Below are 26,939 nucleotides of genomic sequence, written 5' to 3'. Positions count from 1 at the left end.
CGAGGCGTGGGGTGGACTGCGAGTCTTAAAACGACGCCACCAATCATCCTAGCCATGGATGTTTTCTTGTCGCAAGGATATATGAAGTTGGAGACGATCAAGAGGAACCAAAGAGGACTAACGAAGTGCGCGTGAACTGACAAGACGTATTAGTCGGACATCTCGGGCGGGGAAAGGAGAGGAATTCCGAGGTTGTGTGGCGCACACCAGTTGGTAGTGGAAGAATGAAGAAAGAAGATGAAGGTCCTTCGACGGGAGACAAAGAAGTGGAAATATAAAGGTAGAGGGCGAATGGCAGGCGTTCAACCATCATGGAAGGATCCTCGCATCGCAATTAGGATCGTCCGAACCGTGATCATTCTTGCTGCAGAAACGTAAGTCCACAGCAGGGAGAGAGAAGAATGGTACCAACGTACCCAATGTAGATTCAGTGACGCAGGAAACGGATGAGTTGACTCGGAAAAGGGCGTGTAGTTTATCTCTCTCCGTTCATCTTCGAACTGCGTCGTCGCGATGCCCTCATTTCTTCGACATGAAGTGGCAGACCCCGTATTCCATCCGAGGTCAAGGTATTCTCCTCCGAACTTCGAACCTGGCGTTTCCCCAGAATCTGGGAGACATCGGCTACTCGTCGGCAAACTTCCTACCATCCTTTCCTTTCCTCGGTGGCATCCGAATGCTGCTAGCAGCGAGTTTGAAAGCAGGTGTTGACAGCTATCCAACTAACGAAGTTGAGAAGCATGGATGATATCGCTCCCAATCCGAAGTCATCCACAGTCGAAATGGTATTGGAAAAGTGTTCCCGTTGATTTTTCACAACGATTCCTTCTTTCCAGATAAATCATTGTCTAAGGGGAAGAGTCAGAATAGAAATGTTCAGAGCTGAGAAGTGGGAGAAACTGAGATGAAAATCGGCGGTTTCGAGGTACGCTATTGAGAGTAGAGGAGGTAAGAAAAAAATTTAAATAAGACTTACCAAATATGCCGGGGTTTATATTCCCAACCTCGAGTCATTCTAAGAGTCAAGGCAGACAAGAAGCTCGATTTCAAGCGGAGCGTAACAGCTCTCTAAGCAATGGTGGAGGTACGACCGCTCACGGGCATCGCACCCAACTGTTTTGACCAAGCAAGCGGGAGAATGACATTGGAGGATGTACGTGCGGATCGTATCATGGCGAACGATTCCCTCTAGATTGTTTTGCGCTTCCACTATGTCTAGGGAGAATCTAAAATAGAGTGTTAGAACCGGCAACCACAAATTAGAACGAAAGTAAATGACGTTCAAGATGCGTTACTGGATATGGTAGAAACAACGAAAGTAAGTTGAAGAAACAGAGCTTACCCTCGCGTCGTCCGAAGAAACAACATACCATCGAGTTTTGTATCACGCCCTACGCCTTCTTTCTGCCAGTCGCCAAACCATCAACCACAACAAGAATTTCGATGGCTTCAAGTACCCATCTTCCAAGAGCCTTAAACCACCTCAAACCTTGCCAACGTGGTTTAACAATGCCCTACACCCTTCGCGCCACCAAAAGAATACTCTACAGAAGAGCCTCCGAGCTGATTCGCTCGGTGTCCAAGTCTGACAGGAGAAAAAGCCGTAGAACCGTGTCAAAAAGGCGTTGAAAGCTTATGGGTTGGTTTATTCCGACGATAGATCAGGATAGCCATCGAGTGTCCATTGTTCTACAGAGAATGGGTTAGCATTGGGAAGCTTGAGGAAATCAGTTGAGAAGGGAGAGAGGTGAGGGGAATTTGACATCAGAACGTACCCAATTGCAACATCCAAGTATCGTCTTGCTATAGTGTAAACCATCCATTTTCGAGACCAATGCACCTTGACGACCACGACTCGCCTTCCAAGTGCGTCAGTCTTCATGTATGTCTGGATCGATATCAAGGTTGTCAACTCTCAGGCGTTTGGGATGGTGAAGGGTGAACCGACCTTGCGTTGGGTAGCGCTATGGAATAACGTTGGATGAGATTGCATAGGCCTGCCCTCAAGTAGTCACCTGACCTTGGTTGATATTCATCCATCTTGCACTTGGGCCTGTGGCATAGCGACAGTCAGGCCGCTGCCCCGCTCCAACGGATCTTCTGCCAAGATGAGGTCATATCGTCCAAGGAGACCTGAAACGAATACCGAGCAAAAAAAGAAAAAAAAAATCAAGTTACAAACAAGACCCTTTCCCTCCAGTCGGATGGATTATCATGATGTCCTCCCCAGAGCCTAACGGGAATCCGTAAAACCGTTCGATTCGAGAGATATTGGACCCTATGAAAGTTGACGAATAATCTAGAGGCCTAGAATACGCGCTGAAAATCAATGATGTGTTACCGTCCATGTAGGACCCGGAAGAAGCCGGAACCACGAGTACGCTAGAGAATCTAGATTAAATTACCCAAAATGGTATGATGGGCCCGAGGAAATATCCTGTGGACGGAGGGCCATTGATACAGGCACCGAGGACTGCAACGTGGTATGATGTGATCGAAGGCCTTCCCATTTAGGCAGTTTTGTTTCCCGAAACGTACCACAAACATAGACCACGAGATTGGGTACCAAGTAACCCAGTCTACTGTCTGAGTAACCCATCTGAAAATAATTAATGATTAGTTAAGGGGCTAGTAGACCTTGGCCAGCCCGTTCCCAGCAGCTCTGTGGCTGTTTAATTGCCCAGAAGTCCCGACGGGAAGATACTACATGGATATTCGGAGAAAAGCTGCAATTCGCCTTCGATTGAGATGTCATGGCTAGGCGGCGCCTGTCAGTCGATTCCACCGGTCGTGATTTCTCTCATTACTCCTCCGGTGTGACCGACGCGCACATGAGGCGTCAATGGTGTGGGACTCCCGGAGCCCCCCTAGCAAACTGGAGTCTAAGCTGAACAATAGATTGTATAGTTGAGAGGGTGCTCAAAGTAGAAATATATATAATCAGACTTATGTTGTTTACAGTGTCCCGAGTCAGCCTCATGGTAGAGTATTGAGTCAGAGATTTCATCGGTAAAAAAATAAAAATTAATGGAAGAACTCTAAGTTCCAATTCACGAACATGTCAATTTGTCGGGATATCCGTGTTAAGGTTTGAAACCTCCTCTTTGTTGAGTGCGTTGAGAGCTTCCTTTCTGCTTCTGTTTTGGATAGTACATTCTTTTCTCGTCTGACAATAAAAGCCAAGGGCTTTTCCCTTCAATCTTTCCACCCACGATCGTACCTTCGCCCTGTTTCTCCTCCTAAACGCCACTTCCCGTTCCCATAATTACCTGAAGACATGACGACGACCGACTTTGTCCCGGAGCTCAACGCCACAACGGTCACGCCACCATCGTACGCCTCACACACCTAGTATTTCAACCGTGATTCGTATTCACGTTTCTCTAGTGTTGAGGATTTTTTAACGGAATACGCATCGGACTCTGTTGATTTTGTCTTCGATCCTGTATGCGTTTTCTGGGTTTGGGTTACTTTTGAGTATAGGCTTAGATGGGCTCTATTCTAGCGATACTATGAAACCGTGGACCGTGACAGTGGCACTGACGCCGAGCGAGCCAAAATGGCCCGAGACATGGTAAGTAGTCATCGAGTGCTCTCCCCCGGAACTCACTACCATTTTGATTGTTTACTCTAGGAACTTTTCTCGGACATATTGGACGGCATTGGTGATAGTTCCGACACTCCTACTAGTGTTGTAGGAGAAGAGAACCTGCCGAACTTGAAGAGGAGGAGGTCGATTAGCACCGGGGGTTTTGACGAGGGTGAATGGGAGAATGTCGTGAATGACAACAGGCCGATCAAAAAGTTGAAGGAGAACAAGCTGGAGGAGAACGATGCGTACGTCTGTTTCTGACTCCTCGCGGTGGAATAGCGTTAACAATTTCCCCACAGCACATTATCGAACGGGTTTTTCTTCAGCGCTGAAGACATTCCACAAGAGAACTCCGGCCCAACAGCTTTCGACGAACCTGTAGTTTGCCTCGACCCACTGTGCGGTGTCAACCAATCGGCTCCCCACTTCCACCCCTTGATGTTCGACCCGTCTCAGTTTACGATGCCCGCTATGGGTTATCAGCCCCTACGTCAATATTCGACGAATAACTTTCGTCCACCCTCGCCCGATTCGGACTTCGCAACACAACGGGTGACCGTTCCGGCTGTTCACCGCCCGATTTCGAGCGCATCCGCTCCGGAATTCCCTCCAATGTCCTTGCAAGGATACTCAGCCTCACCGCCACCTTGCCAAAGGGTGCCTGTCACACCTAACCTTCCAGGACCCTCAAGACTCCCTCCAATTTCCGGAGTTCCTTCCACTCCTTCTCAGGATCAGAACCTCCCTGTCACCATCTCGAACGGAGAGTTGTCCTGGGCACATCCCCCCGCCTCACCCATGTTTGAAACTACCTTTCTTCTCTATCAACCCCCGAGCCCAAACCAAAGCCTTAATCAAAGACCACGGGCGTTATTTGTCCCTGTCATTACGTCGCCAGATTCAACTTCCACAACCACTGGCAGCGTCCCTATGATCCTTCCAGCACACGGACCATCGAGCCCCGCCTCGTCAAGTGCGACTCCAAGCAGCTATGACTCTTCCCAGTACACGAATCTCTCCTTTTCCTCGAGCATTACCAGTGATGGCGCATCTACAACCCAACAACCCGCCCCCGCTGCCCCCGCTCCAAAAACCTCTGCTGCCAGATCCGCAAGTCAGAAAAGACGGCTAGAGAAGATTCCTTGCGGATTCTGTGGAAGGATGATAACAAGAAAGGGGATGTCTGTACACCATGGGACGAGAAATTGTCAGGCTGTTCAAAAGCGTCTCGCTACCAGCGGTGGTTCCCCCACCGTCTTGACCGGGAATTGAAGGGCGTTGAGTGTTTTGAGGGGGGTGGGGGTGGGGGTGAGAGACTGGAAGGCAGTCTCTCGCGATTTCGATGTCGATACGATGGACTGTGGGTATAGTCATTAATTACATCGTACTTACAGCCATTTTCGACATTTGTATTTGATATTACTCGTTCTATAAGTTCAACTTGTACCAGTATTTTATGTAATTCCATGATGTTGAACTTGTGATACGACTCCCTTAAGTTTGCACTAGTCAGAGAAAGCTGCAATGGTTGGGGTTACTCGAAACGGTTCTCAGTCATTTCCTAATAGTTCGCTGACATCTTTAAATTTTTTCCCAAGTTCGAAGCCCTTCAGAAAAGCTGTTATTTTGTTTCGAAATTGAAACCATGCGGACGTACGATTATCGACCTCGTGGTGCGGTTCCGAACCGTCCCTGAATGAAGCCGAAGCTTGTGATATTCTATCTTCCTATTTAGGCAGTTTTGTTTCCCGAAAGAGACATCAATCACGAGGGTCGTAAGTATAATGGTTAGTAATAGTAGTTATCATATGGGAACATCGTGGGCCAGTTTACTAGGCGCAATCCATTGAGAGGACAACAAGGACCCCTGGCAATAGGGCCAGATGCCTGAGCCCTATCCGGATAGGAATGGGGGAGATTTTTGGGATCCCTGAGCCCCATCCGGATAGATCAAGCCAAATTTTTGCCAATCCCTGAGCCAATCATCCGGATAAAAACACGCGGTCTGGCCTATGCCTGAGCCCGTCCGGATAGAATCGAGACGGCTAGCTAGATGGCCGGTGAGGCCGGTTGACCTAGAGTATCAGCCAGTACACCACCAAAACCGGCCCATGTCGTACAGATATGTGCTACTTTATATATATCCCATAAACTCAATATATCGTGAACATATGTTGACCATGCCGTAATAATGCCATAACACAGTCCAGCAAAGGAAATTCTGGCGTCCCTTGTTCCTCCCGTGATGGAAATGGGTCCAAATGGCATATTTTACCTACCAAAGGTCAATGTATGTAGGAGTAGGGCAGGAGGACCACTGGAAACATTTGTGCTGAGTATTTATGGCATTGTCATGTGACTCTACATATCGTGAACATATGTGGAGATAGATGGTGATTATATAAAGTAGCAGATATGTCAGCTATCTGTTCAACAATTGGCGGTGTATCCAACGTCCGTAGAAGTCCGTAGTGGCCGACATTCGTAGTTATCTTATCTTCAAACTGATAGAAAATTTTCATCTTCTGATTCTCCCGCTGACAGCGCGTGCTCCTACGTGTAATATCGCGCCCTCCCGAAATGGATATAACAATCACGGATACAAATGACAGGTTGGATGTACTGTCAGACAATGAAGAAATGCGAGGAGCTTGCAAATTTCGAGAAGTTGATGTGGATTGGAAGAGGGGAATGCATTAACACAGAAACACTACCGAGCTATGTTCGACTTTACTGCACATACGCCTTCCTTATTCTTCCTTTGTATACGCGATTCTCCTGCGCAGGTCCACCATGTTGAAGGTCTCAGAGAAAGATTGGTTGACGTTCTGTAAGCTTCGCGATGGGAAGGAAGACATCAACACCGTGTTGTCACCACCGAAAAAGGTCGACAACGCGCCGCAGCAACTGTATCGGACGAGTCAGAAGAGGAACAAGCTTAAAGCTTAAAGGTGAACTTTTTTCTCTCTTATTTACACCATACATAGAAAATATACTCTATAGATAGATGCCTAATCAATTGTCCGGATAGAAACAAGCCCTGGACGATGCCTGAGGTGGCTTCCGGATAGCGATTTCCTTTTTGGGATCCGGATAGAAGTCGGGGGTTCCGGACTCAGGCATTTTAGGGTATAAACAGGGGTCCTGGACAACACTATAAACTGTAAATACCGGTTTTGATAGTATCTCTCGTAATGACTCGTGGGGCGTCAAGGTACAGGGATTCCCGAGATCTCAGTAAGATCCTGACAGAAAGCAGTCTAAGCGGAACAATAGACTCCTATAGTCCGAGTTTTTGTGGCTCACCATAAGCAAGGGTCCCAGTACACAAATTTGCCTTCTCAGGCAACTTTTCAGGATATAAGGATTGGAACATCTACGTCTGCATTTCTTTTTTCACGGTACGTTCACTTTAGGCTTAACAATTATTTATTCAAGATATTAGGCTATGAAGCTCTACTTAGAGCGCGAGGAACCCCGAATCCGTACTTTTGTTGGACTGATTGGGCTGGTTTCCGAGAAACTCGCTGGTTCTGTACCGTATATGATCGACCGACTCTCCGTTTGGTTGGGCTGGTGAGCCTGTCGACCCTCTCGGAACTACTAAGTACAGTGTGGCTGCGCGGATTCCCGAGTTATGTAAATATTAATATCAATATTCCACAGATGGCGATTCAAAACAAAACAAAGCAGCAGTGCGAACCTCATTCTGTTCGGTAACTACGGCCTTGTGAGAAACGGAGCACGGAGCCTATTGCCAGCATTTCAGTATCGGGTGGCTGTTCCCGCTGTGCCCGATATATAGCCACCGCGCGCCCAGGTAATCCTGTGAGAAATTTCGATGAACGAGGGGGCAGGTAAATAAACTCTTTGAAAATTCTACCCTAATCAGGGTGGATGATTTTTCCCTTCTGCGATGGGTACAACCCCCTCGGACTTGTTATTTCGATCGGATGAGCGTCTCTGTGTAATCGGAGGCGTTAAAAATGTACAAGGCGTCTGAAACTCAAATCGTTCTCGGTCGTAGATAGAGTAAGCAATGGCTTCAGACCCCAATGTCGTCGTACCATATTCAACTAGGTATCAACGTTCAACTTTCATATTTCGCCAACGTTCCGTACGAATAATAAACTGTGGCCAAGTTCATTTCGCTCTACGTACTGAATACACCCTTTGTATCGACCCACGAGAAACACTCTGCTACAGCTCTCATACGTAGAAACTACACGGTTTTGATTCTAAACGAGTATACGTCAGAAAAATCATGTGCCATGACCAAGAATGATTAACTTGAACTTACTCAGATTTACTGATCGTCCCCGAGGTCAACAGAGTCGCCTTAGCGATGCTTTTGAGGCATTGTAGAGCCTGGGACGTGGCATTTCCTTGTTTCTCTTTCGGAGAATCGGTCTTGGTTTTGGCTGCCTTGACTGAAGCTTTCTCAATCTTTGCCTGTCTGCCCATGATTCTCGAGCGACGACGAGCCGGAGCGGCGACTTTTGCTTCTGCCTTGGTCTTTTGCCCTCCTGTGGTGGCTTCATCCTCCGCAGTAGTTTCTCCTGCGGCAGTGTCATCATCTGTGGTGGTGTTGTTCTCTGCCGTCGTGTCATCGTCTGCCGTGGTATCATCCCCCGCGGTGGTGTCATCCTCTGTGGTGGTATCATCATCTGCCGTGGTGTCGTCTTCTGTGGTGGTCTTGTCATCCGCAGATGTTTCTCCTTTTGCAGTTTCAGTAGAATTTCCCTGGTCTCCGAAGCATTTCTATAGAGGGGGAGACACATTAACAAGAATTGACCACAACCGAGAAATCAACCACAAATCTCACATTGAACAGCTCAAACTGTTTGTTAAACAAAGACACCTGAGTTTGCTCATTAAAGATCGAGAAAAAGTTTCCTCTTGCACCCGCAGCGACATCGAGACCAACGCCCATATCAACGCATCCACCACCAGTCGTGGTAGCATTGGTACCTTGAGATTTCTTCGTTGAAGCAGCAGCGTTTAGGCTCAACGTCGCACTAGCATCGAGTTCAAGGAAAACCTCGGCATTAGCGATGCTCAAAGCTGAGATTCCTAAATTAATTCCAGGAATGAGATGGGCCTGAACGTTTCCGTTGATCTGAGCATTTGCATCTGTGGAAAGAGTCAAGGCTAAAGAAAGAGCATGTCAGTCTCAGATCCATAGAACGAAGTATAGAAGCGGGGGGAGGGACTTACGGGTGTCACCAATCTCGAAATCTCCACCGGACTCTTTATTATCCTTGTCGGGGAAGAAGAGCGTAGCTTTGTTTACGTTATAGACAAAACCGACAGTCATATCCACGTTGAGATCAAGTGTAGCTACAGCCTGAGCATTGATCGTGAAAGTAGGGCCGATGGAGAAGATACTATCATATTTCTGTTCAATGCCATGCATCCCAGGGGGGGGGGGAAGTGGGACGCTCGACTTACCCAGGAATATCAAGTCCAGGAACACCGACTTCGAATACCTTGATACGTCCCGAGTCGAGGATTCCCTTGAGAGGAGTAAGGGTTCGTCAGCGAACTGATAACAAATCAGATTGCTTTTGCACTTACCGATGCATCGGCTTTCATACTCAGCGTACCATTGACATTGGCATCTAGACCTATTCGGATGAGTATGAGCACGAACACCAAACCAAAACAATCATAAAGCTTTGAAATACCTGAAAAGAGCTGGAATTTCTCCACCTTGGGAGGTATAATAGTTCCGGTGGCAACAGCACCAATACTAACTTGCGCGGAACCATCGCTATCAATATCGACCTTGATACCAGCGTCAAACTTTGGACAGGAAACTTTAGCATCCAGGAGATTTGCGTTCTTGGTCAAGCTGAACGGAGGAAGATCGACAGTTTTGTTGAAGTCGACTTTGCCAATGCCAAACAAGTTGTTAGTATCACGTCCAAAAAGACGGGAACGCCGTTGAGGTCCCGCGGTTTGCATCACGCCTTTGACATCGGCGCCGTCAAAATTGGCTCCTTGAATAGCGATGTTGACAGGTCCGACTCTGCATTTATATATAGGGGATGAGTAATAGTTGACATCCGCAAGAAGTGAAGCAACCTACTTCTTCCACGTGTCAGCTGCAGCGAAATCAGTGTCCAACCGCAAAGCCTTAACAACAGGCGGGGCACCATCTCTCCTGACGAGACGCTTCGCAACCGTCGCTGGAATAGACTGATCCTCCGAAACCCATGCTTTAGAGACCCGGGCGAAAGCGCTCTTTCCACACTGTTTGGTGAGATTTTGAGAAAGGAAAGAAAGGACAAAAAAATAATGTATTGGGACATACGTTCTCCGGAAGACGGACGATCTTCCCCTCAGCTCCGATGTTCTGATAAAGATGTGCACATCCGGACTCCTCGGAGTTCTCGTCGCCTTGGCACACAAGTCGAATATCCTGAGCCAACGCATCGGATGAGCAGCCCAAAATCTCCCAACCAGCAGCGGTGGTGATATCAGTAATAGCATCCGGAGAACCCCACTACAAACCTCGAGTCAGGAAGGGGTGGGGATGGTATGGCATAAGTAGTAATGACACGCACAATTTTGACAGTACCCGAGCTACTTCCAGTAAAGGAGTATTGACAAACACCGTTCAAGCAGGGTGTTTTCCAGTCATTTTCCGCAAAAGCCGAGAGAAACACCAAAGGCAAGAGGGCTAATGAAGGTAGGGAAAGACCGTTGACCATGATCTCTGATCGTGATCTATAAGAATATCTGAACGAAAGTGAAAAACGAAGGAAGTTGTGACCGAGCACAACTCGAAAGCGAAAAGGAAAAAGATAGGAAGGGAAGGAGAGTGTAGCTCTGACCCCAAAAAAAATAAAATACACATGCTTTTATACAGTTTCAAGGCCAGCGTCAATGTCTCGATTTCACCCCTACATCAATCTTGCTGTGGACAAAAGATGTAAGAAGATGTATTGGGAAACGAACCCTCGATGATTTCCACAAAGGTACAACACTGCCGGGTTCTATTCTAGATGAAGCAGTGTTGGAAAATCATTTGTTCCGCAAGAAGCCGCTCTATGCCGGCTTTGATTGGCTGGTCAAATCGGTCTTGACGCGAGGGTCCATACGACTTCCCGATGGTTTCCCGGCATGTTTGGTCGCGAACCTCCCACAGCATTTTGACAGTGGACAGGACGTTGCGCGTCCTACGTAGTATAAGGGCGAAGTGTAGTGATGTAAAAGAAAAAAAAAAGCTAAACAGACGCAAACATCGTGTCAGGAATAAATAGCCGTGATCGCGTGACTACGGACACTGAACCTACGGATGTACTAGCTACACAAAGGCGTTCGCTCGGCTTTGTTCAAGATGGAGGTATCATGGGAGTCGAGGAAAGCCTGGATGCATTTGATACACTTCAATCATTCAGAATCAAAAACCATCATGATCTGTTTCGGTCGGCAAGGTCGGAGATAGCGGTTAAATTATTCGGTAAGTGCGATTCGGTATTCTTGAAATTATGTCGCCGGTTAGCATGTTAGATGTTTCATTTGATGAAGGAAACTTTACTCGCCGGTAGAGGAATCGGAAAGGCTGATACCTTGCCATGAAAGTGAGCGCTGGTCACAAGGATAACCGCTGGTACGTCGTCCGACGTCTATTGAGTCTGGCTCATATCTTCAAATTGAAGTCTCTTATAGGCATGTGCCCACGTTCTTTGACACAGACGCTACTACTACGCATGATGAACTGGGGCGGAGGAACCTCTTCTCGGCCGCATTGAGTGTTGGAACAGATGCAGAGGCATTTTATTTGACGAGCTCGAACTTGGCAGATACCTTCACTGCGTTGATATTCGATATCCGGAACATAAATACTCGAATCTCAATGATTATAACCCCCCCTCTCTTCACACTATTCATTTTAAAACTCCCAGTCGCCCTCCAACGCCAGCTTTGGACCGCATCAGATATACTGAATCTCAATGTTATCAACGCTGTAGCGGACTCGGAACACTGAACAAGTTTGTGGGGTTCCGGTGGTATCTCGGTTGAGTGGAACAAATGGCCAAACAGCTAGAGTAACATCATGGGCAAAAGAATTCCCCAATTTCTTTGCATCGTGTCCTGAAATATTCCAGTGGTAACAGCACCAATACTAACTTGTGCAGAGCGATCGCTGTCGACGCCGACCTTGATACCAGCGTCAAGATTTGGGCAGGAAACTTTAGCATCAAGGAGATTCGCGTTCTTGGTCAAGCTGAACGGAGGAAGGTCGACAGTCTTGTTAAAGTCGATTTTGTTTTTGTCAATGCCAAACAAGTTGTTAGTATTACGACGTTTAAAAAGGCGGAAACGGGAACGCCGTCGACGTTGAGGTCCCGCTGTTGGCTTCACGCCTTCGACATCGGCGTCGTCGAAATTGGTTCCTTGAATAGTGATGTTGACAGGTCCGAGTCTAATTTAGATTATAGGGAATGAGAAATAAGTTGACATCCGCAAGAAGTGGACGCGACCCACGTGTCAGCTGCAGCGAAATCAGTGTCAAGACGCAAAGCCTTCACAATAGGCGGGGCACCATCTCTCCTGACGAGACGCTTCGCAACCGTCGCCGGAATAGACTGATCTTCTGAAACCCATGCTTTGGAGACCCGGGCGAAAGCGCTCTTTCCACACTGTTTGGTGAGATTTTGAGAAAGGAAAGAAAGGACAAAAAATGATGCATTGGGACATACGTTCTCTGGAAGACGGACGATCTTCCCCTCAGCTCCGATGTTCTGATAAAGATGTGCGCATCCAGATTCCGAGTTCTCGTCGCCTTGGCATACAAGTCGAATATCCTGAGCTAAAGCATCGGAAGAGCAACTCAAAATCTCCCAACCAGCAGCGGTCGTGATATCAGTAATGGCATCCGGAGAACCCCGCTACAAACCTCGAGTTAGGACGGGGTATTAGGGATGGCGTAAGTGGCAATGATACGCACAATTTTGACAGTACCCGAGCTACTTCCAGTAAAGGAGTATTGACAGACACCGTTCAAACAAGGTGTTTTCCAATCATTTTCCGCGTAAACCGAGAGAAACACCAAAGGCAAGAACGCTAGTGAAGATAGCGAAAGAACGTTGACCATGATCTCTGATCTAGTATAAGAATATCTGAACCAAAGTGAAAACGAAGGAAGTTGTGACCGAGCACAACTCGAAAGCGAAAAAAGAAAAGATGGGAAGGGAAGGAGAGTGCAACTCTGAACTGTGAAGAAATAAAACACACATGCTTTTATACAGTTTTGGCCAGCGTCAACAGCACCCCCTCAATTTCACCCCTACATCAAGCGTGCTGTGGCCCGACAAAAGATGTGAGAAGATATATCAGTGGGAGGCGCACTGCTTGTAAACGATCCCTCGATGGTTTCCACAGAGTTAAACACTGCCGGGTTCTGTTCTATATGAGTCAGCGGGGCCGGAAAACCATTTTTTCCGCAAGAAGCCGCCTATGCCGGCTTTGATTTGTGATTTGCTGGTCAAATCGGCCTTGACCTTGCTTGACCCGACGGTCCATACGACTTCCCGATGATTTGATTTGCCGTCAACTTCTCGCAAAATTTTGACAGTAGACAGGCTACGCCGTCCTATGTAGTATACAGGCGAAGTGGTGTGATGGTAAAAGTTTAGAAAGAGGATAAATAGATGTAAATACCGAGTCAGTAAAAATGGCGGTGATCGCGTCACTACGGATGTAGCCGGGGATCCTAGTACACCAGGGCAAGATTGATATTGTGGTATCATGGTAACCACGAATAAAGCTTGGCATTTGATACATTTCAATCAAGGAGATTAGGGCTGGGTATTGAACTAATCTTCGCTCGTAATGTAATGTATCGAACTTTGGGGTCCCTCGTATTGATTGTTTTGAACGTTTTAAACGAGTTTTAAACATATAAGCGCCCGTCATAAGTGGTAAAGTATTTTGGGGTTCAGTGCGACAATTAGCTCTAGAACGATGTATTTATTAAACTCTGCCCTTTAATTCTCCTCTCTCCATTTTCTGGCTCCATTGTTTGACCAACATGACTTGCGTGAGGGCAGTACTGGTGCAGTACTGGTGCCATGCCTTCGGTAACGATTTGATAATTTCCAATCAACATACTTGAGAAGTGAGCAGCTTTCCGCTGGTGCAAAGAATTATATCTGACAACGAGCCCAGCGTTGAGAGGTCAGACGTTAAATCAACCTTGTGAGGATCCGGGCAGTTGAACAAGGCTTCCGCGTTGCTGGGAATAGGATTCAAGAGGTCGGATAATATGGGAATGGGAAGCGGGCTGTACGTGACAGAGAAATATCATTGGCTCGTCCCTGATTAATTACCTAATCATGACGTAGTTCAAAACGGTTCAATACCGGAAATTTTTGGCCAAGTTTGGTATTGAACGTTTTAAACATGGTATGTATTCGTATGTATCAAACCAATCAATACGAAACCCAGCACTAAAGGAGATAGCGGTTTCTTGGCGGTTTCTATAAGTGTGATTCGGCATTTTTTAAATTATGTCGCCGGTTGGCAGGTTTGATTCAATTTGATGGTTTTTCTGGCCCTCATATAGAGATTTCCTCAAGACGGTCACGTGCAGAAAATAATTTAGCCGAACCCATGATAACCGACGCGTGTTCTGCCACATTACTGTCTAGCAACTGCCTCGTATGCTTTTTGAGGTCATTCCTCACCCCATGACATAACCTCAGGAAACTGCAACTTGTTTGTCGCATGACTATTAACTAATACATTACGGTGATACAAGTTGATATTTAGAAATCGGGAGAACTGCCCAGCTACATGTTCATCGAAAGTCGCTGGCTAGAACCTTCCGACTGTTCGACTCGCGCAGTATCAAGCGGATTTTGCTGATCTGTAGCGGGGAAAAACGTTCACTCACTACTTCCCCGATGAATCAAGAAAACGCGTACCTATCATGGCGGCCACATCTACTGCTGCCAGTCCCAGGCGCAGCCCCAACGGGTTCTTGAGTAGGTGTCGTTACGACCGAATTCCCCGGCGCATTCTCCAAGATCGGTAAAAGGTACTCCTACAGAAAACGATACCATCTCAGTGAGTTTCAGAACGATCATCAACGAAAATACTGACAATGGCTTCTCCTAATTGTTTGAACTCTTCTTCAGTACCCTGTTGTCTGTCCATTGCCGCACGCCATCGCTGCAACAGGGAATATTAACCCTATACTCAAGGTTTTACGAAGTTGAGCTCATTGGAAGACACGTACGGGATCTAAAACGAAGTTCACTGAATCTCCGTATTCGTCCAAAATATCTTGCACACTAGAGAAGTATGAATACGAGTCACGTTTATCATAGGTTTTAGAGCGTACGATGGGAGGTTGGGTGTGGCGTTGTTGGACATCTTGTAAAATATGAATTATACGAGTAGGGGGAGGAAACAGGGCAAAAGTGCGATTGTGGAAGAAGCACAAAGAAACCAAAAATCCACTGCTGCTTTTATAGCTAGTCAGCCACACGAGAACGAAGTACAATCCATAAAAACTCTCCTTCCCAAAAGGGAGATGTAAAGATAAAGAGATCTCGATGCACTTAACAAAGAGAATTTGCGATACCGTCCAATCCTTCGGTTGAGATGTCCTCAATGGGCCGTATCCCGTACGTTTTGAAAAACCAAGTTCGTCTCCCTGGATCCTGGAGTTGTTCCACCATGAGTCCTCTTACTAGTCCGTCCAGTTACGTTTCGTTATCAATATTGGAGCGAGTCTCTCGGTTCTCTTCGAGCGCTCGAGGTATGTTGTGAGCTCTATTGTTCAGCTTAAACCTCTCGTTCACGCCTGATACATAAGATCTCGGGGATCTCGTCGTAATCTCAAAAGTGGGTTATACCCGAGGGAGACATGGAGTCGAATTGGAGTTTTTCTTGAAACATGCCACATGCATGTGGCATCTTTCCGTCGCGATTGCGATTGTTTAAACTTTATCATTTGAATAGTAGATAGCTGCTGGAAATTTAACCCCTTGAGAAGGGTTACTTGCGATTCACGAATCATTGGGAAACGGGGAGGTTGCCAATATCACATCATATCACATTCCAGTTCTTTGTGCCTGCAAATCAGTCTACCCGCCGGAGGGGGCGGTGGCTGTCCCGCGGCAGCGCATCGGCGTCTTTGTACGTAACGTGCTCATTATCCTCTTAAAGTTAGTGGCAGGATCGACTCAAAGTGGCCATATGCCAGCCAAGTGGTACTGTAGCCTAAATCAGTCACACAAAGGTCCCAATTATCAAGTCACACAGAAATGTCTTGTATTGGAGCAGTTTGAAAGTCTCGTATCATTTGGGTTGCATCCTAAAGCGATGCCAGGTCAAGTATTCTGGTATTGAGAATTACACAAAATACAATATGTACTAGCTATCCAGATCCGAACGCAGAAAAAACCATACAGGTACATCGGAGGAAAACTTGCCAAAGGGACTCAGAATAGAAGTCCCAAACTCGACGGTAATTCATGACCTCCAATTACGCGGCGGCAACCCAGCTGCAGCCATTGCTACGTCCGCTTCTTTCTCGAGCCTCCACTTCGGAGTCTCCGGTCTCGCGCTCTTCTCCGAATCCGACGCCTGGTTGTTTTCTAGTGCTGGGATTCTGACATAGCGATAACGATGACCGTGGCGAACCACTTCATTAGCCATCCTACGATAGACTGGGTTTCGAAGATCCACGAATCGTTCCGGACGAGTCCAATATCCGTGAATGGTTGTAATAATAGTGGCTTTGAGAGCTGCTTGGTATACGCTCGAAATCTCCATGAGGTCGATGTCATCGAGATCTTTGTATAATTCGGGGTTCATGACAGTAGAGGTCCTGGTATGTTTGGATTTCTTTTCGACTGTCATTAGTTTGCCGTTGTTTTCAACGGAAGTACCCATGATTTGTGTCTTGCGCTGATCAGGAAGCTCAATTCTGGGCAAAGTGAAGGGAAGGGGAGAGTCGGTGCGGAGGGTGGGTTCCGTAGTAGTCCCGATAACGCTATTTGAGACACGAGGTAGCGAAGTGTTGGTCTCGGAGAAGGGAGTGTTTCTCATGTTGATAGCGGGGGATGTGGATTTATGAGGAAGATAGTCTATAGTCGAAGTAACGAAATCGCTACGATGTTAACTGTTCTGGTTGAACGTGAGTCAACCTAGTTTTCCGTCCACTTTATACCGAGGTGGCGCGTAATGGCCGAGCCCATCCAAGGTCCTACTAGCATCGAAGTTTCAGGGTCCCTGCCAAAGGGAGAAATCTGCCAAACCCCGCATGCAAAGCCACGTTTCAATCAGTGCAGTCTTGTTGCTTTCGGTGTCAATTGCTCAAGAGGCCATTGCCAATTTGGATTCTGGACCCGAGTCACCCAACTGAAAGCCCATCTGGACCGCAATCTCAGACCTCTCCAATTGTTCAACAACGACAATTACTTGTGGCTGACCGACAGCGCTTAATGTTGGCCCAAGTGCAATACAGGTGAACTTGTCTCATAACAGACGTTGCATGATTTGTGGAAATAATGGGGCTCTTCCGATCTGCCACGCGCGTACGCGTTATTTGTGGTTGCTTACTCCAACCAACAGAATCACATGACGCGCTAGACACGGCGGATGTACTCACCTCTTCGTTTTCCTCCATCATCAACAAGACCATAATCGGCGACGAAGTCGTTAAGGGTTTAAGTTTAAGGCTATAATCTGTCTTATTTTACTCAGACAATGAAGAAATTGAAGTTTTTTGATACCGTTGGAGAGGTGTAAGCCTGTAAGGTGCATCGGTGTCGGTACGTTCTTTTTCGACTGCTGCCCCGGCTCTTTAACCATCCTTCTTCTACTCTGGATCTACAGTTGATTTAACGACACGAAAACGAATAATAATACTTCTTTTTCCCAAGTGCTCGAGCCACGGTTGCCGTGCGTGTTTCATACGTATACGACGAGCCGTGTGCTAACATTGTTCGTTACCATCATCGCTTCCTTTGACAGCGTCGCGCAGGAATAGTCGGCGTTCCTCATCAATCGCAGGAGGGTCGTTGATTGAAGGTAATGCAAGTCCGGAATACTGCCCGGAACGTGGTTAGTTTGGGGAAACGGGCGCATATATGCCAGTGCGTGTTCATGTCTTTCGGCTCATCTCAGAATTATCCCATGGCTGAGCTTAAACAGGAATCTGCTAAGTTATGTGTTTTAATACAGTCTCCCCGCGGTTCTTTGACAATGAGGTCACGTTTTGAACCTAGGCCCGGTCAAGGTGTTGATGTATGGCTTCCAAGATGCGAATGCATACCATCTCTCGATGTGGACACATCATTCGGCGGGTTCTGCTTAGAAGGTTGTATGCGGTCAGAGATCGTGAACGGTTATAATCGTGGTGTTTGAGAAAGCTAATTATATTTGTTCAGGGAAGCTTTTTCTACTTTCACATTTTGCGAACCGTTTCCAGCTCGCTCCAAAGAAGAGCACTGAATCACTTTCTCAACCAGTATCATGAGCGGCACTGTGGGATAGGTAGATATCTGTCAAGTGCGCTGATAATCAGCGCGATATACATGTCAGATCTCAATGATTGTCATGATGCATCAATTGGTTCTTAATATATTCATCTTCATAACGACTGTTCTTCCTCTCGACCTTCGATTCCGCTCAATTGCTTGTTGAGCAAGCTTTCAAACTCTACGTCTTTCCTTCCCGTAGCCTTCAACAGGAACCAAGTCAGTCTTCTGTCTAATAATCGAGGTCCGACGATGGAAGCTTCAACATACCAAATTTCATTTACGGTCTGGATACCGATGCATCTTACTTCATTGCTCGGCCTCGTCCTTATCCAACTCACAACCCTGTTTGGTGGGCTGGTTCGAGGAAGGGTTTGGTATGGCTCTATGATTTCGTGGGCAGCTTTCTGCTTTTCGAGTTGTCTACTCTACATTTCCGGCCAACAACCAGCAAACGAACAACAAGTACCAAACCATGTTGTTTGCCTGGTGCAAGCAATGTTGATGTATTCTGGCCCTCCGTTGTAGGTTCTCGATCCTGGAACACAGTTGGGATTCTAACGATAAGTTTGATGGTAGAACTATTTTACTGGGAATATCGCTCTTCCTCGAGGTAAAATTTTTGTCGTCAAGTGAAGGTACCAAATAGGCTGATTTCGCTCTTCCCCATAAGCTTTATTGGAAGATTTTGGTCATCCAGTCACGAGACAAGGAAAAGATAGCATCTTTAGAAAGACGAGTCAGGTCCCCGCTGGTGCGCAATTGATTGATCAGCTTATTGTTCAAGGCTAATCATTCCTACCCGTTTTCTCTCAGCTCCTCATCCTTCCATACGGCTTCTGGTGTCTCCTGCTAATCAGCTATCTGGTTGTATGTCGACCGTTCCACTTAGCAAAATCATTCTCAACGATTCGGGTTTCCCCTCAGTTCGGTCTCACCAATTCGAGCAAAGTTACCTTCAGTGGTTTTAATCCATACTGCTCTTTTGATCATGCTGTTCCGTGAGTGCGTACTCTCAGGCTCACCGTTTAGTTTTCTCAGGAATCCATAGCCGAATCTTCAACTGTATCATTAGCTTATTACTGCTGCTATCAGCGCTGATTTTACTGGGTAAGTCGTTATAGTGCTACTACATAACCAGTTCTGGTGCTCATTGACTCCCTTCGATTCGTTTATATGTTATACAGTCATGATAACTGTTCTTCTTGTGAAAATCAACCGACAAAGTGATGCCGGTCCCTCCAACTGTCCAGTGAGGGATTACACCGCCCTCTTCATTCGATTCGCGATATTGTGGATATTTGGCGTCGTGGCAGCGATGTACGTGGTCGTCTAGAATAAGAGTTCCAAGATCGCGTTTTCGCTGACCTGTCGGAACCCTTGGACAACAGGATCACTGTAGCATTTGCCATTCGGGACCACACAAACATCATCTACCATGTGGTCGGCCAAGCCGGTGGTAAGTGATGCATGTGTCCGAGTGCTTTCGGTGGGAGATTCATTATTTTTTTGGATTACCGTCAATATCAGTACCTGTCGTGGTGTTAATAGTGTTCGGCTCGCGAAAGGTAAATCAATCAATTTTGGCTCTGGGCTTTTGATCTCGTTAGGTTGATTAAAGAGTAATATCCCTTCTTTTTCAGGATATTTTGTTCACATGGACAGCGCTCGCTCGGGGCCTCTGGGGAAAATTGACTCATCGGAATAAGGGCTTATCCCAAACGACAGGGTTGCCTAGTAGCTGAAGTCCGTTTAGTGCCGCGGGTTGACAACCATGATCCTACCAAAGGTCAGGTTTGGAGGCGGGATTTCTCTACACTATTATCGATTATATGACATGAACTGATATGTACAGTATGTGAGTTTCACCAAGAGGCGCGTGCGCGTTATTTACGTTTGCTTGCCCTCAGGCGACTCATGCACGTGGCAATTACGTCCGTACAAGTCACATTCAAGTCACATTTAAGGGTCTTACCCAGCCGCGATGTCATGTTCGAGGATGTGTATGTACGCTGTAGCCCGGTGAACTTCAGCTTCAATCCCCGTAAAGACCCGTTTGTTGAAGATCAAGATGTCAACTTTAAAGGAGATGAGTGACCAGGCCTGCTTGCCGCGAGTCGGTGTTGTTGTTTTTTTTGTGGAGTGCTTGGAGAACAGGATGGTGCAGGAAGAGAAGAACACAACTAAATGGTACGCACCATACTTTTTTCTCTTCGCGCGGTTAGCCCATTTCGTGTTTGCACGACCAGCAGTTGGTCGGCGCTCAGTGTTACTGTTTGATTGGCAGCATGTTTCCGTGATTTTTTCTTGTTATTCTTGACTTTTTCCTGACTGTCTTGACCGTCATCCTCTAGGTTAAATAAGGCCAACAGAAGGCAGAAGTGATGAAGGAGAACAAACGGAACCATGTTACCATAACCCCTTGGCCTGGTTTCCCGAGGTCACCTTCGCATCCCTAACGTCAGTACCCACCACGTCGTTACGCCGCAACGACAAGTATGTGCACCACCGCATTCTCTCGAATACGTTACCCTGACCGTCGTCGTGTCGCCTGCTTTTGATTGCATGGTGGCTAGTCTTCCTAAGGACATCCACGATCGTTTTTCAAATACCTGGGCTCGGAAAAGAGAGGAAGAGAGGAAGATAAGCAGTGGGTTCTGTCTTCCAGCTAATGGGACGCTACAGCGATTCTAGGGTTAACCCAGTGGTACGAAATCTGGAGATCTGCCCCACGACGAACGCCTGGACATCAGTGCTACCACTTATCCTCGAACTGCTCCTTCGTTCATCTGTATATGTTGTCATACCAGCGGAAACCCTCGGTTTTGGACCACTTTGTTGGTACCGACCTCAAGGACAAAGTTTATAACAGGAACGCGGCTGTACCATCCGTACATCAGCCAGGGGAAATATCAGTGATCTCCTTAGTGCTGTATCCGCCACCAACTTATGGGCGGAGATGGGAGCGATTGGGACACGTCAGTGCTGTAGCACTAGTTGCCTTCTTTCGTTCTCTACAACCAAGGCACCCGCACCGCTCCAGTAATCAAAGATCTATGATACCGTGGCTGCTCTGACCTTCATAGTAGTGTGGTGAAGACGGGACGGGAGTTGGGCAGCGTATGGTCATAAAACACTCAACATGAGCCTCACTTCGAGTGGAACAGATATGGATACGAGTGCAATGTGTCTCGAAGCGACGGTCAGTTCACGTTGGCAAAGGTTCCTATTAGGAGCACTAACGGGTTGTGTGTAGTTAGGCTAGAGTGCCTCTCGGTGCGATGCCGTCCAGAACATATGGCTCATCCAGCTTGATTTACTGATGGCGACGGTCGTCTTCGAGTTTGCTTTGGTCGAGACTGAGCGTCTAGTGATTGCATTGTGCAGATAAAACCTCGCACTCCTGAAGTCTGGAGTCATGGCCTACCAATCTGATCGGTGAGTTCAAGTTGAAGTGCTTCCTCGCTGATATATGGCAAGGGTTAACTCGTACCTTCTTAGACCAGCGCCAGACAAAAACAACGTCGGTCGGTTGACTCATCTTGTTACAAACTCCCGGTGTGCGTCCGCATGTTCTTTATTTGCTGGTCACTTACACTTGTACAAAGGTTATGATGACAGTAATAGCTCGCTTCATCCAATGAATACCTTCCAAACCTGGCAAACCACCAACACCGTCAACTACGCGCAGTCCACCACTCTCCCACCATATTCTCATACCACCGTTGATTCTAGTCATCAAACGGACCCGATGTAGTAAGGATGGACCTCCCTTCTTCGTAAATTAAGTCCTGATTCCTTTCGTGTAACTTAGCACATACGACGTAAATGCTTCCCAATCCTACGTCTGCACTCCTTTGCATTGCCCTGCGGAGCCATTTGTTGAGGAACCAGCTTTCTTCGGGGATATCGGCTCTCAAATGGCGTCCATTCAACGCTACTCTCAGACCTATGGTTCGAATAGTTCTATCGCCAACTCTAATTCCTACGATACCGGCGAATGTTTCACATCAGATGCATCAGTAACCGACACCTCCTGGACCAAAGGCGATCTCAGTACGCCACATACCATCATGAACGAGCCATGTCCTCGTCTCCAAGTGGGCTCCATAGCAACGACAACAATCGCCATCGGAAACCGAAAAAAACCTCCCATCTATTTTTGCGACGTTTCAGGATGCACCTCGCAAGGATTTACAAGTTTCCACAATTTTGAATGTAAGTTTTCTCCATTTCTACCCAGTTTTGGCCCATCGATCCTAACATTTCGCTCTATTTTACTTGGGAAACGGCTGCAGATCACCAGAGATCACACCTGAATAGCAGGCCATTTGTGTGTCCTGATTGTTCTCGTGGGTTCACTGCTCGATGGGATCTGACCAGACACCAAAAGCGCAAGGGAGGATCGTGTGGTACGACGTCACTCCCACCAACGCTCGCTGGATCAGTCAGGCATTCGGAGTAATTAAATTCCGACAAATGCGAGCCGAGCTCAAGAATAGTCCCTTTTTCAACCCTTTTTGGAGTTTCGAATGAATTTCAAATGCTATGCTCTATTTTTTCTCTGGATGGCGTGTGAACGAAGGAGCTGCTGTCTAATCCGTCTCACCCCCAGCTAGCTGTTTCGCTTTGTTCGAGTGGCACCTCGTTCAACGTTCACTTCTTTCGTAATCAAATTTTACTGTATCCCGATTACTTCGTAAGCCGAGACTGTCAGATATATAGCCGACGTCGATGTCGACGTCGCCAACGACGACGATTACCGCTAAGTACATACCACGGGCTTATCGGACCTTCGCCTCATTGGAAGTCCAATTGGCCCTACACAAAGTTATGCTTCGCGGTATGACTTTGAAAAGAAGTCAAAGTTCCGAATGTATGTTGTGCATCCCATACCGACAGTGGAAGGCTACTGAGTTCATAAAGCACTGCAGTACCCGGGATTCACTCGTTTTGATCAATCATCGTGGGAAGCCTTTTATGGGAATGTGCGGAGGCGGCTCGTTTAGCGGCAGACACTTTCTTAGAAACTCCGAGTTTCTTCTTCCCTACTCTGTCTTTCGCTGTTTTCTGTTTTCCTCTTCCTTTCTGACGAACCCTTGAAATGCAGATGCATGCAGAGACCCACGCTCTCGTTCGGGCCTCTCGGTCCAGTTCACCTCCGGAGGCGACAATGAAACGCCTTCGGAAAGACCTCAAACAACGACGAACAACCGTTCAAATTTCCATTTTTGCCGCTCGGGAAGAGATAATCAGAATAAACGGGGAGATTATCATTTTGGGTAATCTCAGAGAACAAGTTGATGCAATGCTGCAAACAAAGCAAAACCTTGAAGTGCTGGAGAATGAATATTGGACTACACAGAAGAGTCTCGAGGCGTTGAAGGACTTAGCGCTTACCCACTCCCACCCCATTCGGAAGATACCACCAGAAGTTTTATCGTACATCTTCGAACTCGCTGTGGAAACCAACCTCGTATTCGCCAATCCACTGGGACCCTTGAAAACACCAAGCGCGGTTTCTTTATCGGTCGTTTGTTCATGGTGGAGGGAGCTTGCCTTGAATTCCCCAACGCTTTGGGCAAGGATCTCAGTTTACCTTCACCATCGATCCATTTCCGATAGTTCACAGCGGAAGAAGATGGAATACCTCCAAACAGTCATTAAGCGAGCTCGTGATGCACCGCTGGCGGTTACAATCGAGTTTCATGCTTTCCAACCCGAGAATGATACTTGGCCACAGCATTCGTCGGTGGTGAAGTGTTTGCTGGCTCGTCCCTGGCGAAGTACAACTATTCGGCACGCTTTCTTTGGAGAAGGATTTTTGTCGATAGAAAAGAGCGGACTGGGACTGATGAAGCGCCTGGAATCTGTTCAGAGTCTCGACTTTCAGGAGGTCATCGTGTGCGGAAAGAACCACTCAATCGCACCCATTGCGGGCCATCCTCTCTTCCGTTCGGGCTTCTATCAGTACGACTTTTCGAAAGTGCGAACATTGCTCCTCCCACCACAGAATCGCCCATTCTCGAATCTACCGACGTCCCTTCGCCGAGGGATTTTCAACGGCTCAAACCTCACGATACTCCGTATCTGTGCAGGGGAAGAGTGGAACGACACCTTGGAGTTGCTGAGGTTCTCGGCAGCTAGTAACCTCACGTTATTATCCTTCCACATCTTTCCTTCCTGTTTGGGTTTACAACGCAGTACCCTAGCAGTTCAGTTTCTGGTATTGCGCGAGCTCGTGGTCGAAGTGACAGAACCGTCCAGTGGCCTGCAAGGGAGCAGAGGAGTCATTTATCGGCTTCATCCGCTCCTTGCCGTTCAACGTGTCCTTCAATCTATCGAATGCTTCTCCCTTCAATCGTTGGTATTACAATCGTCTATCGCTTCAGCCCAACGAAACTCGTACGGCCCAAAGATCGATGTAGGGATGTTCCGAGAGTTTATTGAGCGTTCAGAGTTGAAGAGACTTTACAGGTTTGGGTTTTGTGGGTTTATTGTATCGGAATCTACAGCTTCTGAGATGGTTGAGGCCGTTCCCGGGGTCAGGGAGGTGAAAATTGGTCGACTCACAGACTCGTGGCAATCACATTCACAGGGGAAATGAAGTGTTGGAGCACCGGTGACCGAAGAAGGGTATATCGAGCGTGTGACGTAGACGGCGGTGGATTCGTTGAGAATGGTATTTTCAAATATTTCTGAGGGCGGCGAAACGCGTACTAGTACGAAAACACTTATAGTAATTGATAAATATAAGTGGTAAACATAGAACCCCCGACCTGCCTACGGTTAATTTACTACAAATACCGGGATGCTCGACCGTACTATCAAAGTGTAGTGTTTCACCAGCGGAGCGAACCCACCAATACTATCTTCCTTCTGAGTTGGAGGTAAATCTAATACCAATGACTTGTTTCCCAGAGAGCAACTCCGAGTCTGGCCAACGACTATAGCGCACGTCGTCCCTTCAACCTCCAGCTGCTCCAACTTCTTGTTCAGATACGCTATCTGAGTTTTAACTAGTTTTCTCCCTCCCCAAGCGTAATCGGATATGCGCAAGTCGGTTAACTGTGCTACAGGCTCGACACCCCCGTCCAGACTTTCTTTGGACAATGCCACCCTCATTTCTAGAGCCTCAACGACACGATACAGTAATCCCGCGTCGAGAAAGTGATTCTCAGTCGAGCCCTGCAGGTAGAGGGTCTTAAGCTTCCTGCCAAGGCTCGGGGTCGAAGCCAAGGTGAAAAGGAGATTGAGAGTGCAGCTGTCACTTCCTTCCGTTGGACATTTTTTTCGAAAACTACTCTCATCCACTGCTTTAACGCGCACCTCAAGAGTGGTGAGATTGGGAAGGCAATGGAGCAGTTTGACAAGTTGAGTGGAATCGTGATATTGTGTGAGGTGGAAATGGAAAGAAAGGCGGTGTAGTGAAGGAAATTGTTGGAGGGTGGCAAATAAATCAGACACTATGCGTCGTGGAGGCATCTCTACGGGCTCTTCCTCCATCAAGACCAGTGTTTCGAGAGAAGGCAATTCGAGGGAAGATAAAAAATGATAGGGTGGCTCAATGTCCTTTAAGGCGAGTGTACGAAGGCTTTCGTTTTTCAGTGGCCGCATAAAAGGAGCCCCCAGGGACTGAGTGTGTCGACAGTCACATATCCTCATAGTCTCGATCCTATGAAGGGTCGACAAAAACTCGCGGAAATCATAGAATCCCTTCTTGAAAATGGCAAGGTCCTCTATCTCCAATAATCTGATCTGCGAATTGGCAAGAATATCACGTGCGGCGGTAGTTAAGGAGGAAAGAGTGACTGCCTCAAGTACAGGAGCACACCTGATCCCCTCCCAAAACCAATATGGAGCTGTCGAATTTCGACAGTTGAGCCGCACGCGTTTAAGAAGCGGAAAAATAGGACCCTGTTCGAGGAAGTGATTGGCATTCCAGGGGAAAGTGTGGTCCCAGCGAAGTGAGACTTCACGGAATCTAGCCTTATGTTGCATCAAGAGCGACACAATTTCAGCAAAGCCCGAATGAGTCTTAGAGTCCTTGGTAGCATCAACATGGAGGACTAATGCTTTTCCTGCGGAGCGCTGCAAGGATAGGTTGAGGATGGGTAAGATATTCGGGGCAAAGGAGTATATGCCCATCGAGGTCCACAGTTCAGGGAGGGTTGTACTGATGTTACGCCAAAGCCTGCAAACATGAGATATCTTGAGTGGACGTGAGTATGCCTTCGAGTGTCCTGGGGTGATTGCAGAGTAGATATCAAGACTCCTGGTACCATTACTGTGGACGGAGTGCGTGAATACCTGCGTCCAGATTTCTCGTGGCAAGTGGGTCGACATGAGTTGTAGGTTTGAAGCGACTTGAGGTGATAATTAGTCAAAGGAGTCACAGGAGAAAGACCATTTGAACTTGCCTTTGAGCGTCGATAAAATTTTGATCCTGGTTGATCCTGGTCGTCAACAACGAGAATAGAGAACAACCAGCGTCGAGAATAGAGAACAACGACACAAAGGGTGGCTGTGTTCTATCACGTGATCCTGATTGCCGATGTGTAACACCTCCGGCAAACATACCTTATATATTCATTTACTGCGGCTCTAGCCCTGCTTGTGGCCGACTTGGGTACTTACTTGGGTACTTACTTGGGTACTTACTTTTCATCCTTCTTTTTGCTTATACTTGTACCTACGGTGGTTATAAAGTGACCTTGTTGCGTCCAAGTCGAGCGAGAGTGAGGATCAATCCTACACGATGGCAAATTCATTACCTTGAAGATGATAGAGGTTCCCAAGAGGCTCCGAAATGACCGAAATTTGGTGCTTTGTTAACTACTAGG

At 47.2% G+C, this 26,939-nt stretch overlaps 8 protein-coding genes across 8 annotated transcripts; 3 read left to right on the top strand and 5 right to left on the bottom strand.

Annotated features, from left to right (window-relative positions):
• Positions 1-3,277: 3,277 nt before the first annotated feature.
• On the top strand, positions 3,278-4,864 carry E1B28_002875 (uncharacterized protein; the record flags this gene model as incomplete). Its single annotated transcript, XM_043159823.1, has 5 exons — positions 3,278-3,333; positions 3,388-3,445; positions 3,506-3,574; positions 3,635-3,837; positions 3,892-4,864. 5 exons carry the CDS (start codon positions 3,278-3,280, stop codon positions 4,862-4,864), a joined length of 1,359 nt encoding a protein of 452 aa, XP_043003429.1.
• A 2,811-nt stretch (positions 4,865-7,675) lies between these two features.
• Positions 7,676-10,802, bottom strand: E1B28_002874 (uncharacterized protein). The gene is made up of 11 exons (XM_043159822.1): positions 10,556-10,802; positions 10,162-10,500; positions 9,909-10,100; positions 9,684-9,847; positions 9,280-9,623; positions 9,170-9,219; positions 9,044-9,108; positions 8,810-8,979; positions 8,418-8,743; positions 7,893-8,353; positions 7,676-7,830 (listed from the first exon to the last, which is right to left on the bottom strand). Exons 2-11 carry the CDS (start codon positions 10,306-10,308, stop codon positions 7,815-7,817), a joined length of 1,935 nt encoding a protein of 644 aa, XP_043003428.1. The 5' UTR covers positions 10,309-10,500; positions 10,556-10,802; the 3' UTR covers positions 7,676-7,814.
• A 586-nt stretch (positions 10,803-11,388) lies between these two features.
• Positions 11,389-12,698, bottom strand: E1B28_002873 (uncharacterized protein; the record flags this gene model as incomplete). The annotated part of the gene is made up of 4 exons (XM_043159821.1): positions 11,389-12,026; positions 12,089-12,243; positions 12,304-12,492; positions 12,552-12,698. The coding sequence occupies 4 exons, from the start codon at positions 12,696-12,698 to the stop codon at positions 11,645-11,647; spliced, it is 873 nt and encodes a 290-aa protein (XP_043003427.1). The 3' UTR covers positions 11,389-11,644.
• A 1,754-nt stretch (positions 12,699-14,452) lies between these two features.
• On the bottom strand, positions 14,453-14,980 carry E1B28_002872 (uncharacterized protein; the record flags this gene model as incomplete). The annotated part of the gene is made up of 5 exons (XM_043159820.1): positions 14,453-14,471; positions 14,530-14,648; positions 14,708-14,776; positions 14,844-14,898; positions 14,949-14,980. 5 exons carry the CDS (start codon positions 14,978-14,980, stop codon positions 14,453-14,455), a joined length of 294 nt encoding a protein of 97 aa, XP_043003426.1.
• A 1,104-nt stretch (positions 14,981-16,084) lies between these two features.
• E1B28_002871 (uncharacterized protein) lies at positions 16,085-16,663 on the bottom strand (the record flags this gene model as incomplete). Its single annotated transcript, XM_043159819.1, has 1 exon — positions 16,085-16,663. One exon carries the CDS (start codon positions 16,661-16,663, stop codon positions 16,085-16,087), a length of 579 nt encoding a protein of 192 aa, XP_043003425.1.
• A 4,851-nt stretch (positions 16,664-21,514) lies between these two features.
• Positions 21,515-22,561, top strand: E1B28_002870 (uncharacterized protein; the record flags this gene model as incomplete). Its single annotated transcript, XM_043159818.1, has 5 exons — positions 21,515-21,534; positions 21,598-21,656; positions 21,705-21,852; positions 21,911-22,314; positions 22,395-22,561. 5 exons carry the CDS (start codon positions 21,515-21,517, stop codon positions 22,559-22,561), a joined length of 798 nt encoding a protein of 265 aa, XP_043003424.1.
• Positions 22,562-23,200: 639 nt separating this feature from the next.
• E1B28_002869 (uncharacterized protein) lies at positions 23,201-24,703 on the top strand (the record flags this gene model as incomplete). The annotated part of the gene is made up of 1 exon (XM_043159817.1): positions 23,201-24,703. The coding sequence occupies one exon, from the start codon at positions 23,201-23,203 to the stop codon at positions 24,701-24,703; it is 1,503 nt and encodes a 500-aa protein (XP_043003423.1).
• A 182-nt stretch (positions 24,704-24,885) lies between these two features.
• Positions 24,886-26,244, bottom strand: E1B28_002868 (uncharacterized protein; the record flags this gene model as incomplete). Its single annotated transcript, XM_043159816.1, has 1 exon — positions 24,886-26,244. One exon carries the CDS (start codon positions 26,242-26,244, stop codon positions 24,886-24,888), a length of 1,359 nt encoding a protein of 452 aa, XP_043003422.1.
• Between the last annotated feature and the right edge of the window lie 695 nt (positions 26,245-26,939).

This window comes from Marasmius oreades, chromosome 10 (genome assembly GCF_018924745.1).
Source record: "Marasmius oreades isolate 03SP1 chromosome 10, whole genome shotgun sequence".
Lineage (NCBI taxonomy): Eukaryota > Fungi > Basidiomycota > Agaricomycetes > Agaricales > Marasmiaceae > Marasmius > Marasmius oreades.
Note: the sequence above shows the minus strand (reverse complement) of the source record. Positions and strands in the feature narration are given on the sequence as shown.

Bases quoted from the DNA above. Each gene is read 5' to 3' on its own strand.
- E1B28_002874 (XM_043159822.1), bottom strand. From the start codon at position 10,308: ATGGTCAACGGTCTTTCCCTACCTTCATTAGCCCTCTTGCCTTTGGTG. The intron at 8,980-9,043 runs GTAAGTCGAGCG...GAAATATGATAG, and splicing joins CCTGGACTTGATATTCCTGG to TATCTTCTCCATCGGCCCTA. The intron at 8,744-8,809 runs GTAAGTCCCTCC...CTCTTTCTTTAG, and splicing joins TTTCGAGATTGGTGACACCC to CCTTGACTCTTTCCACAGAT.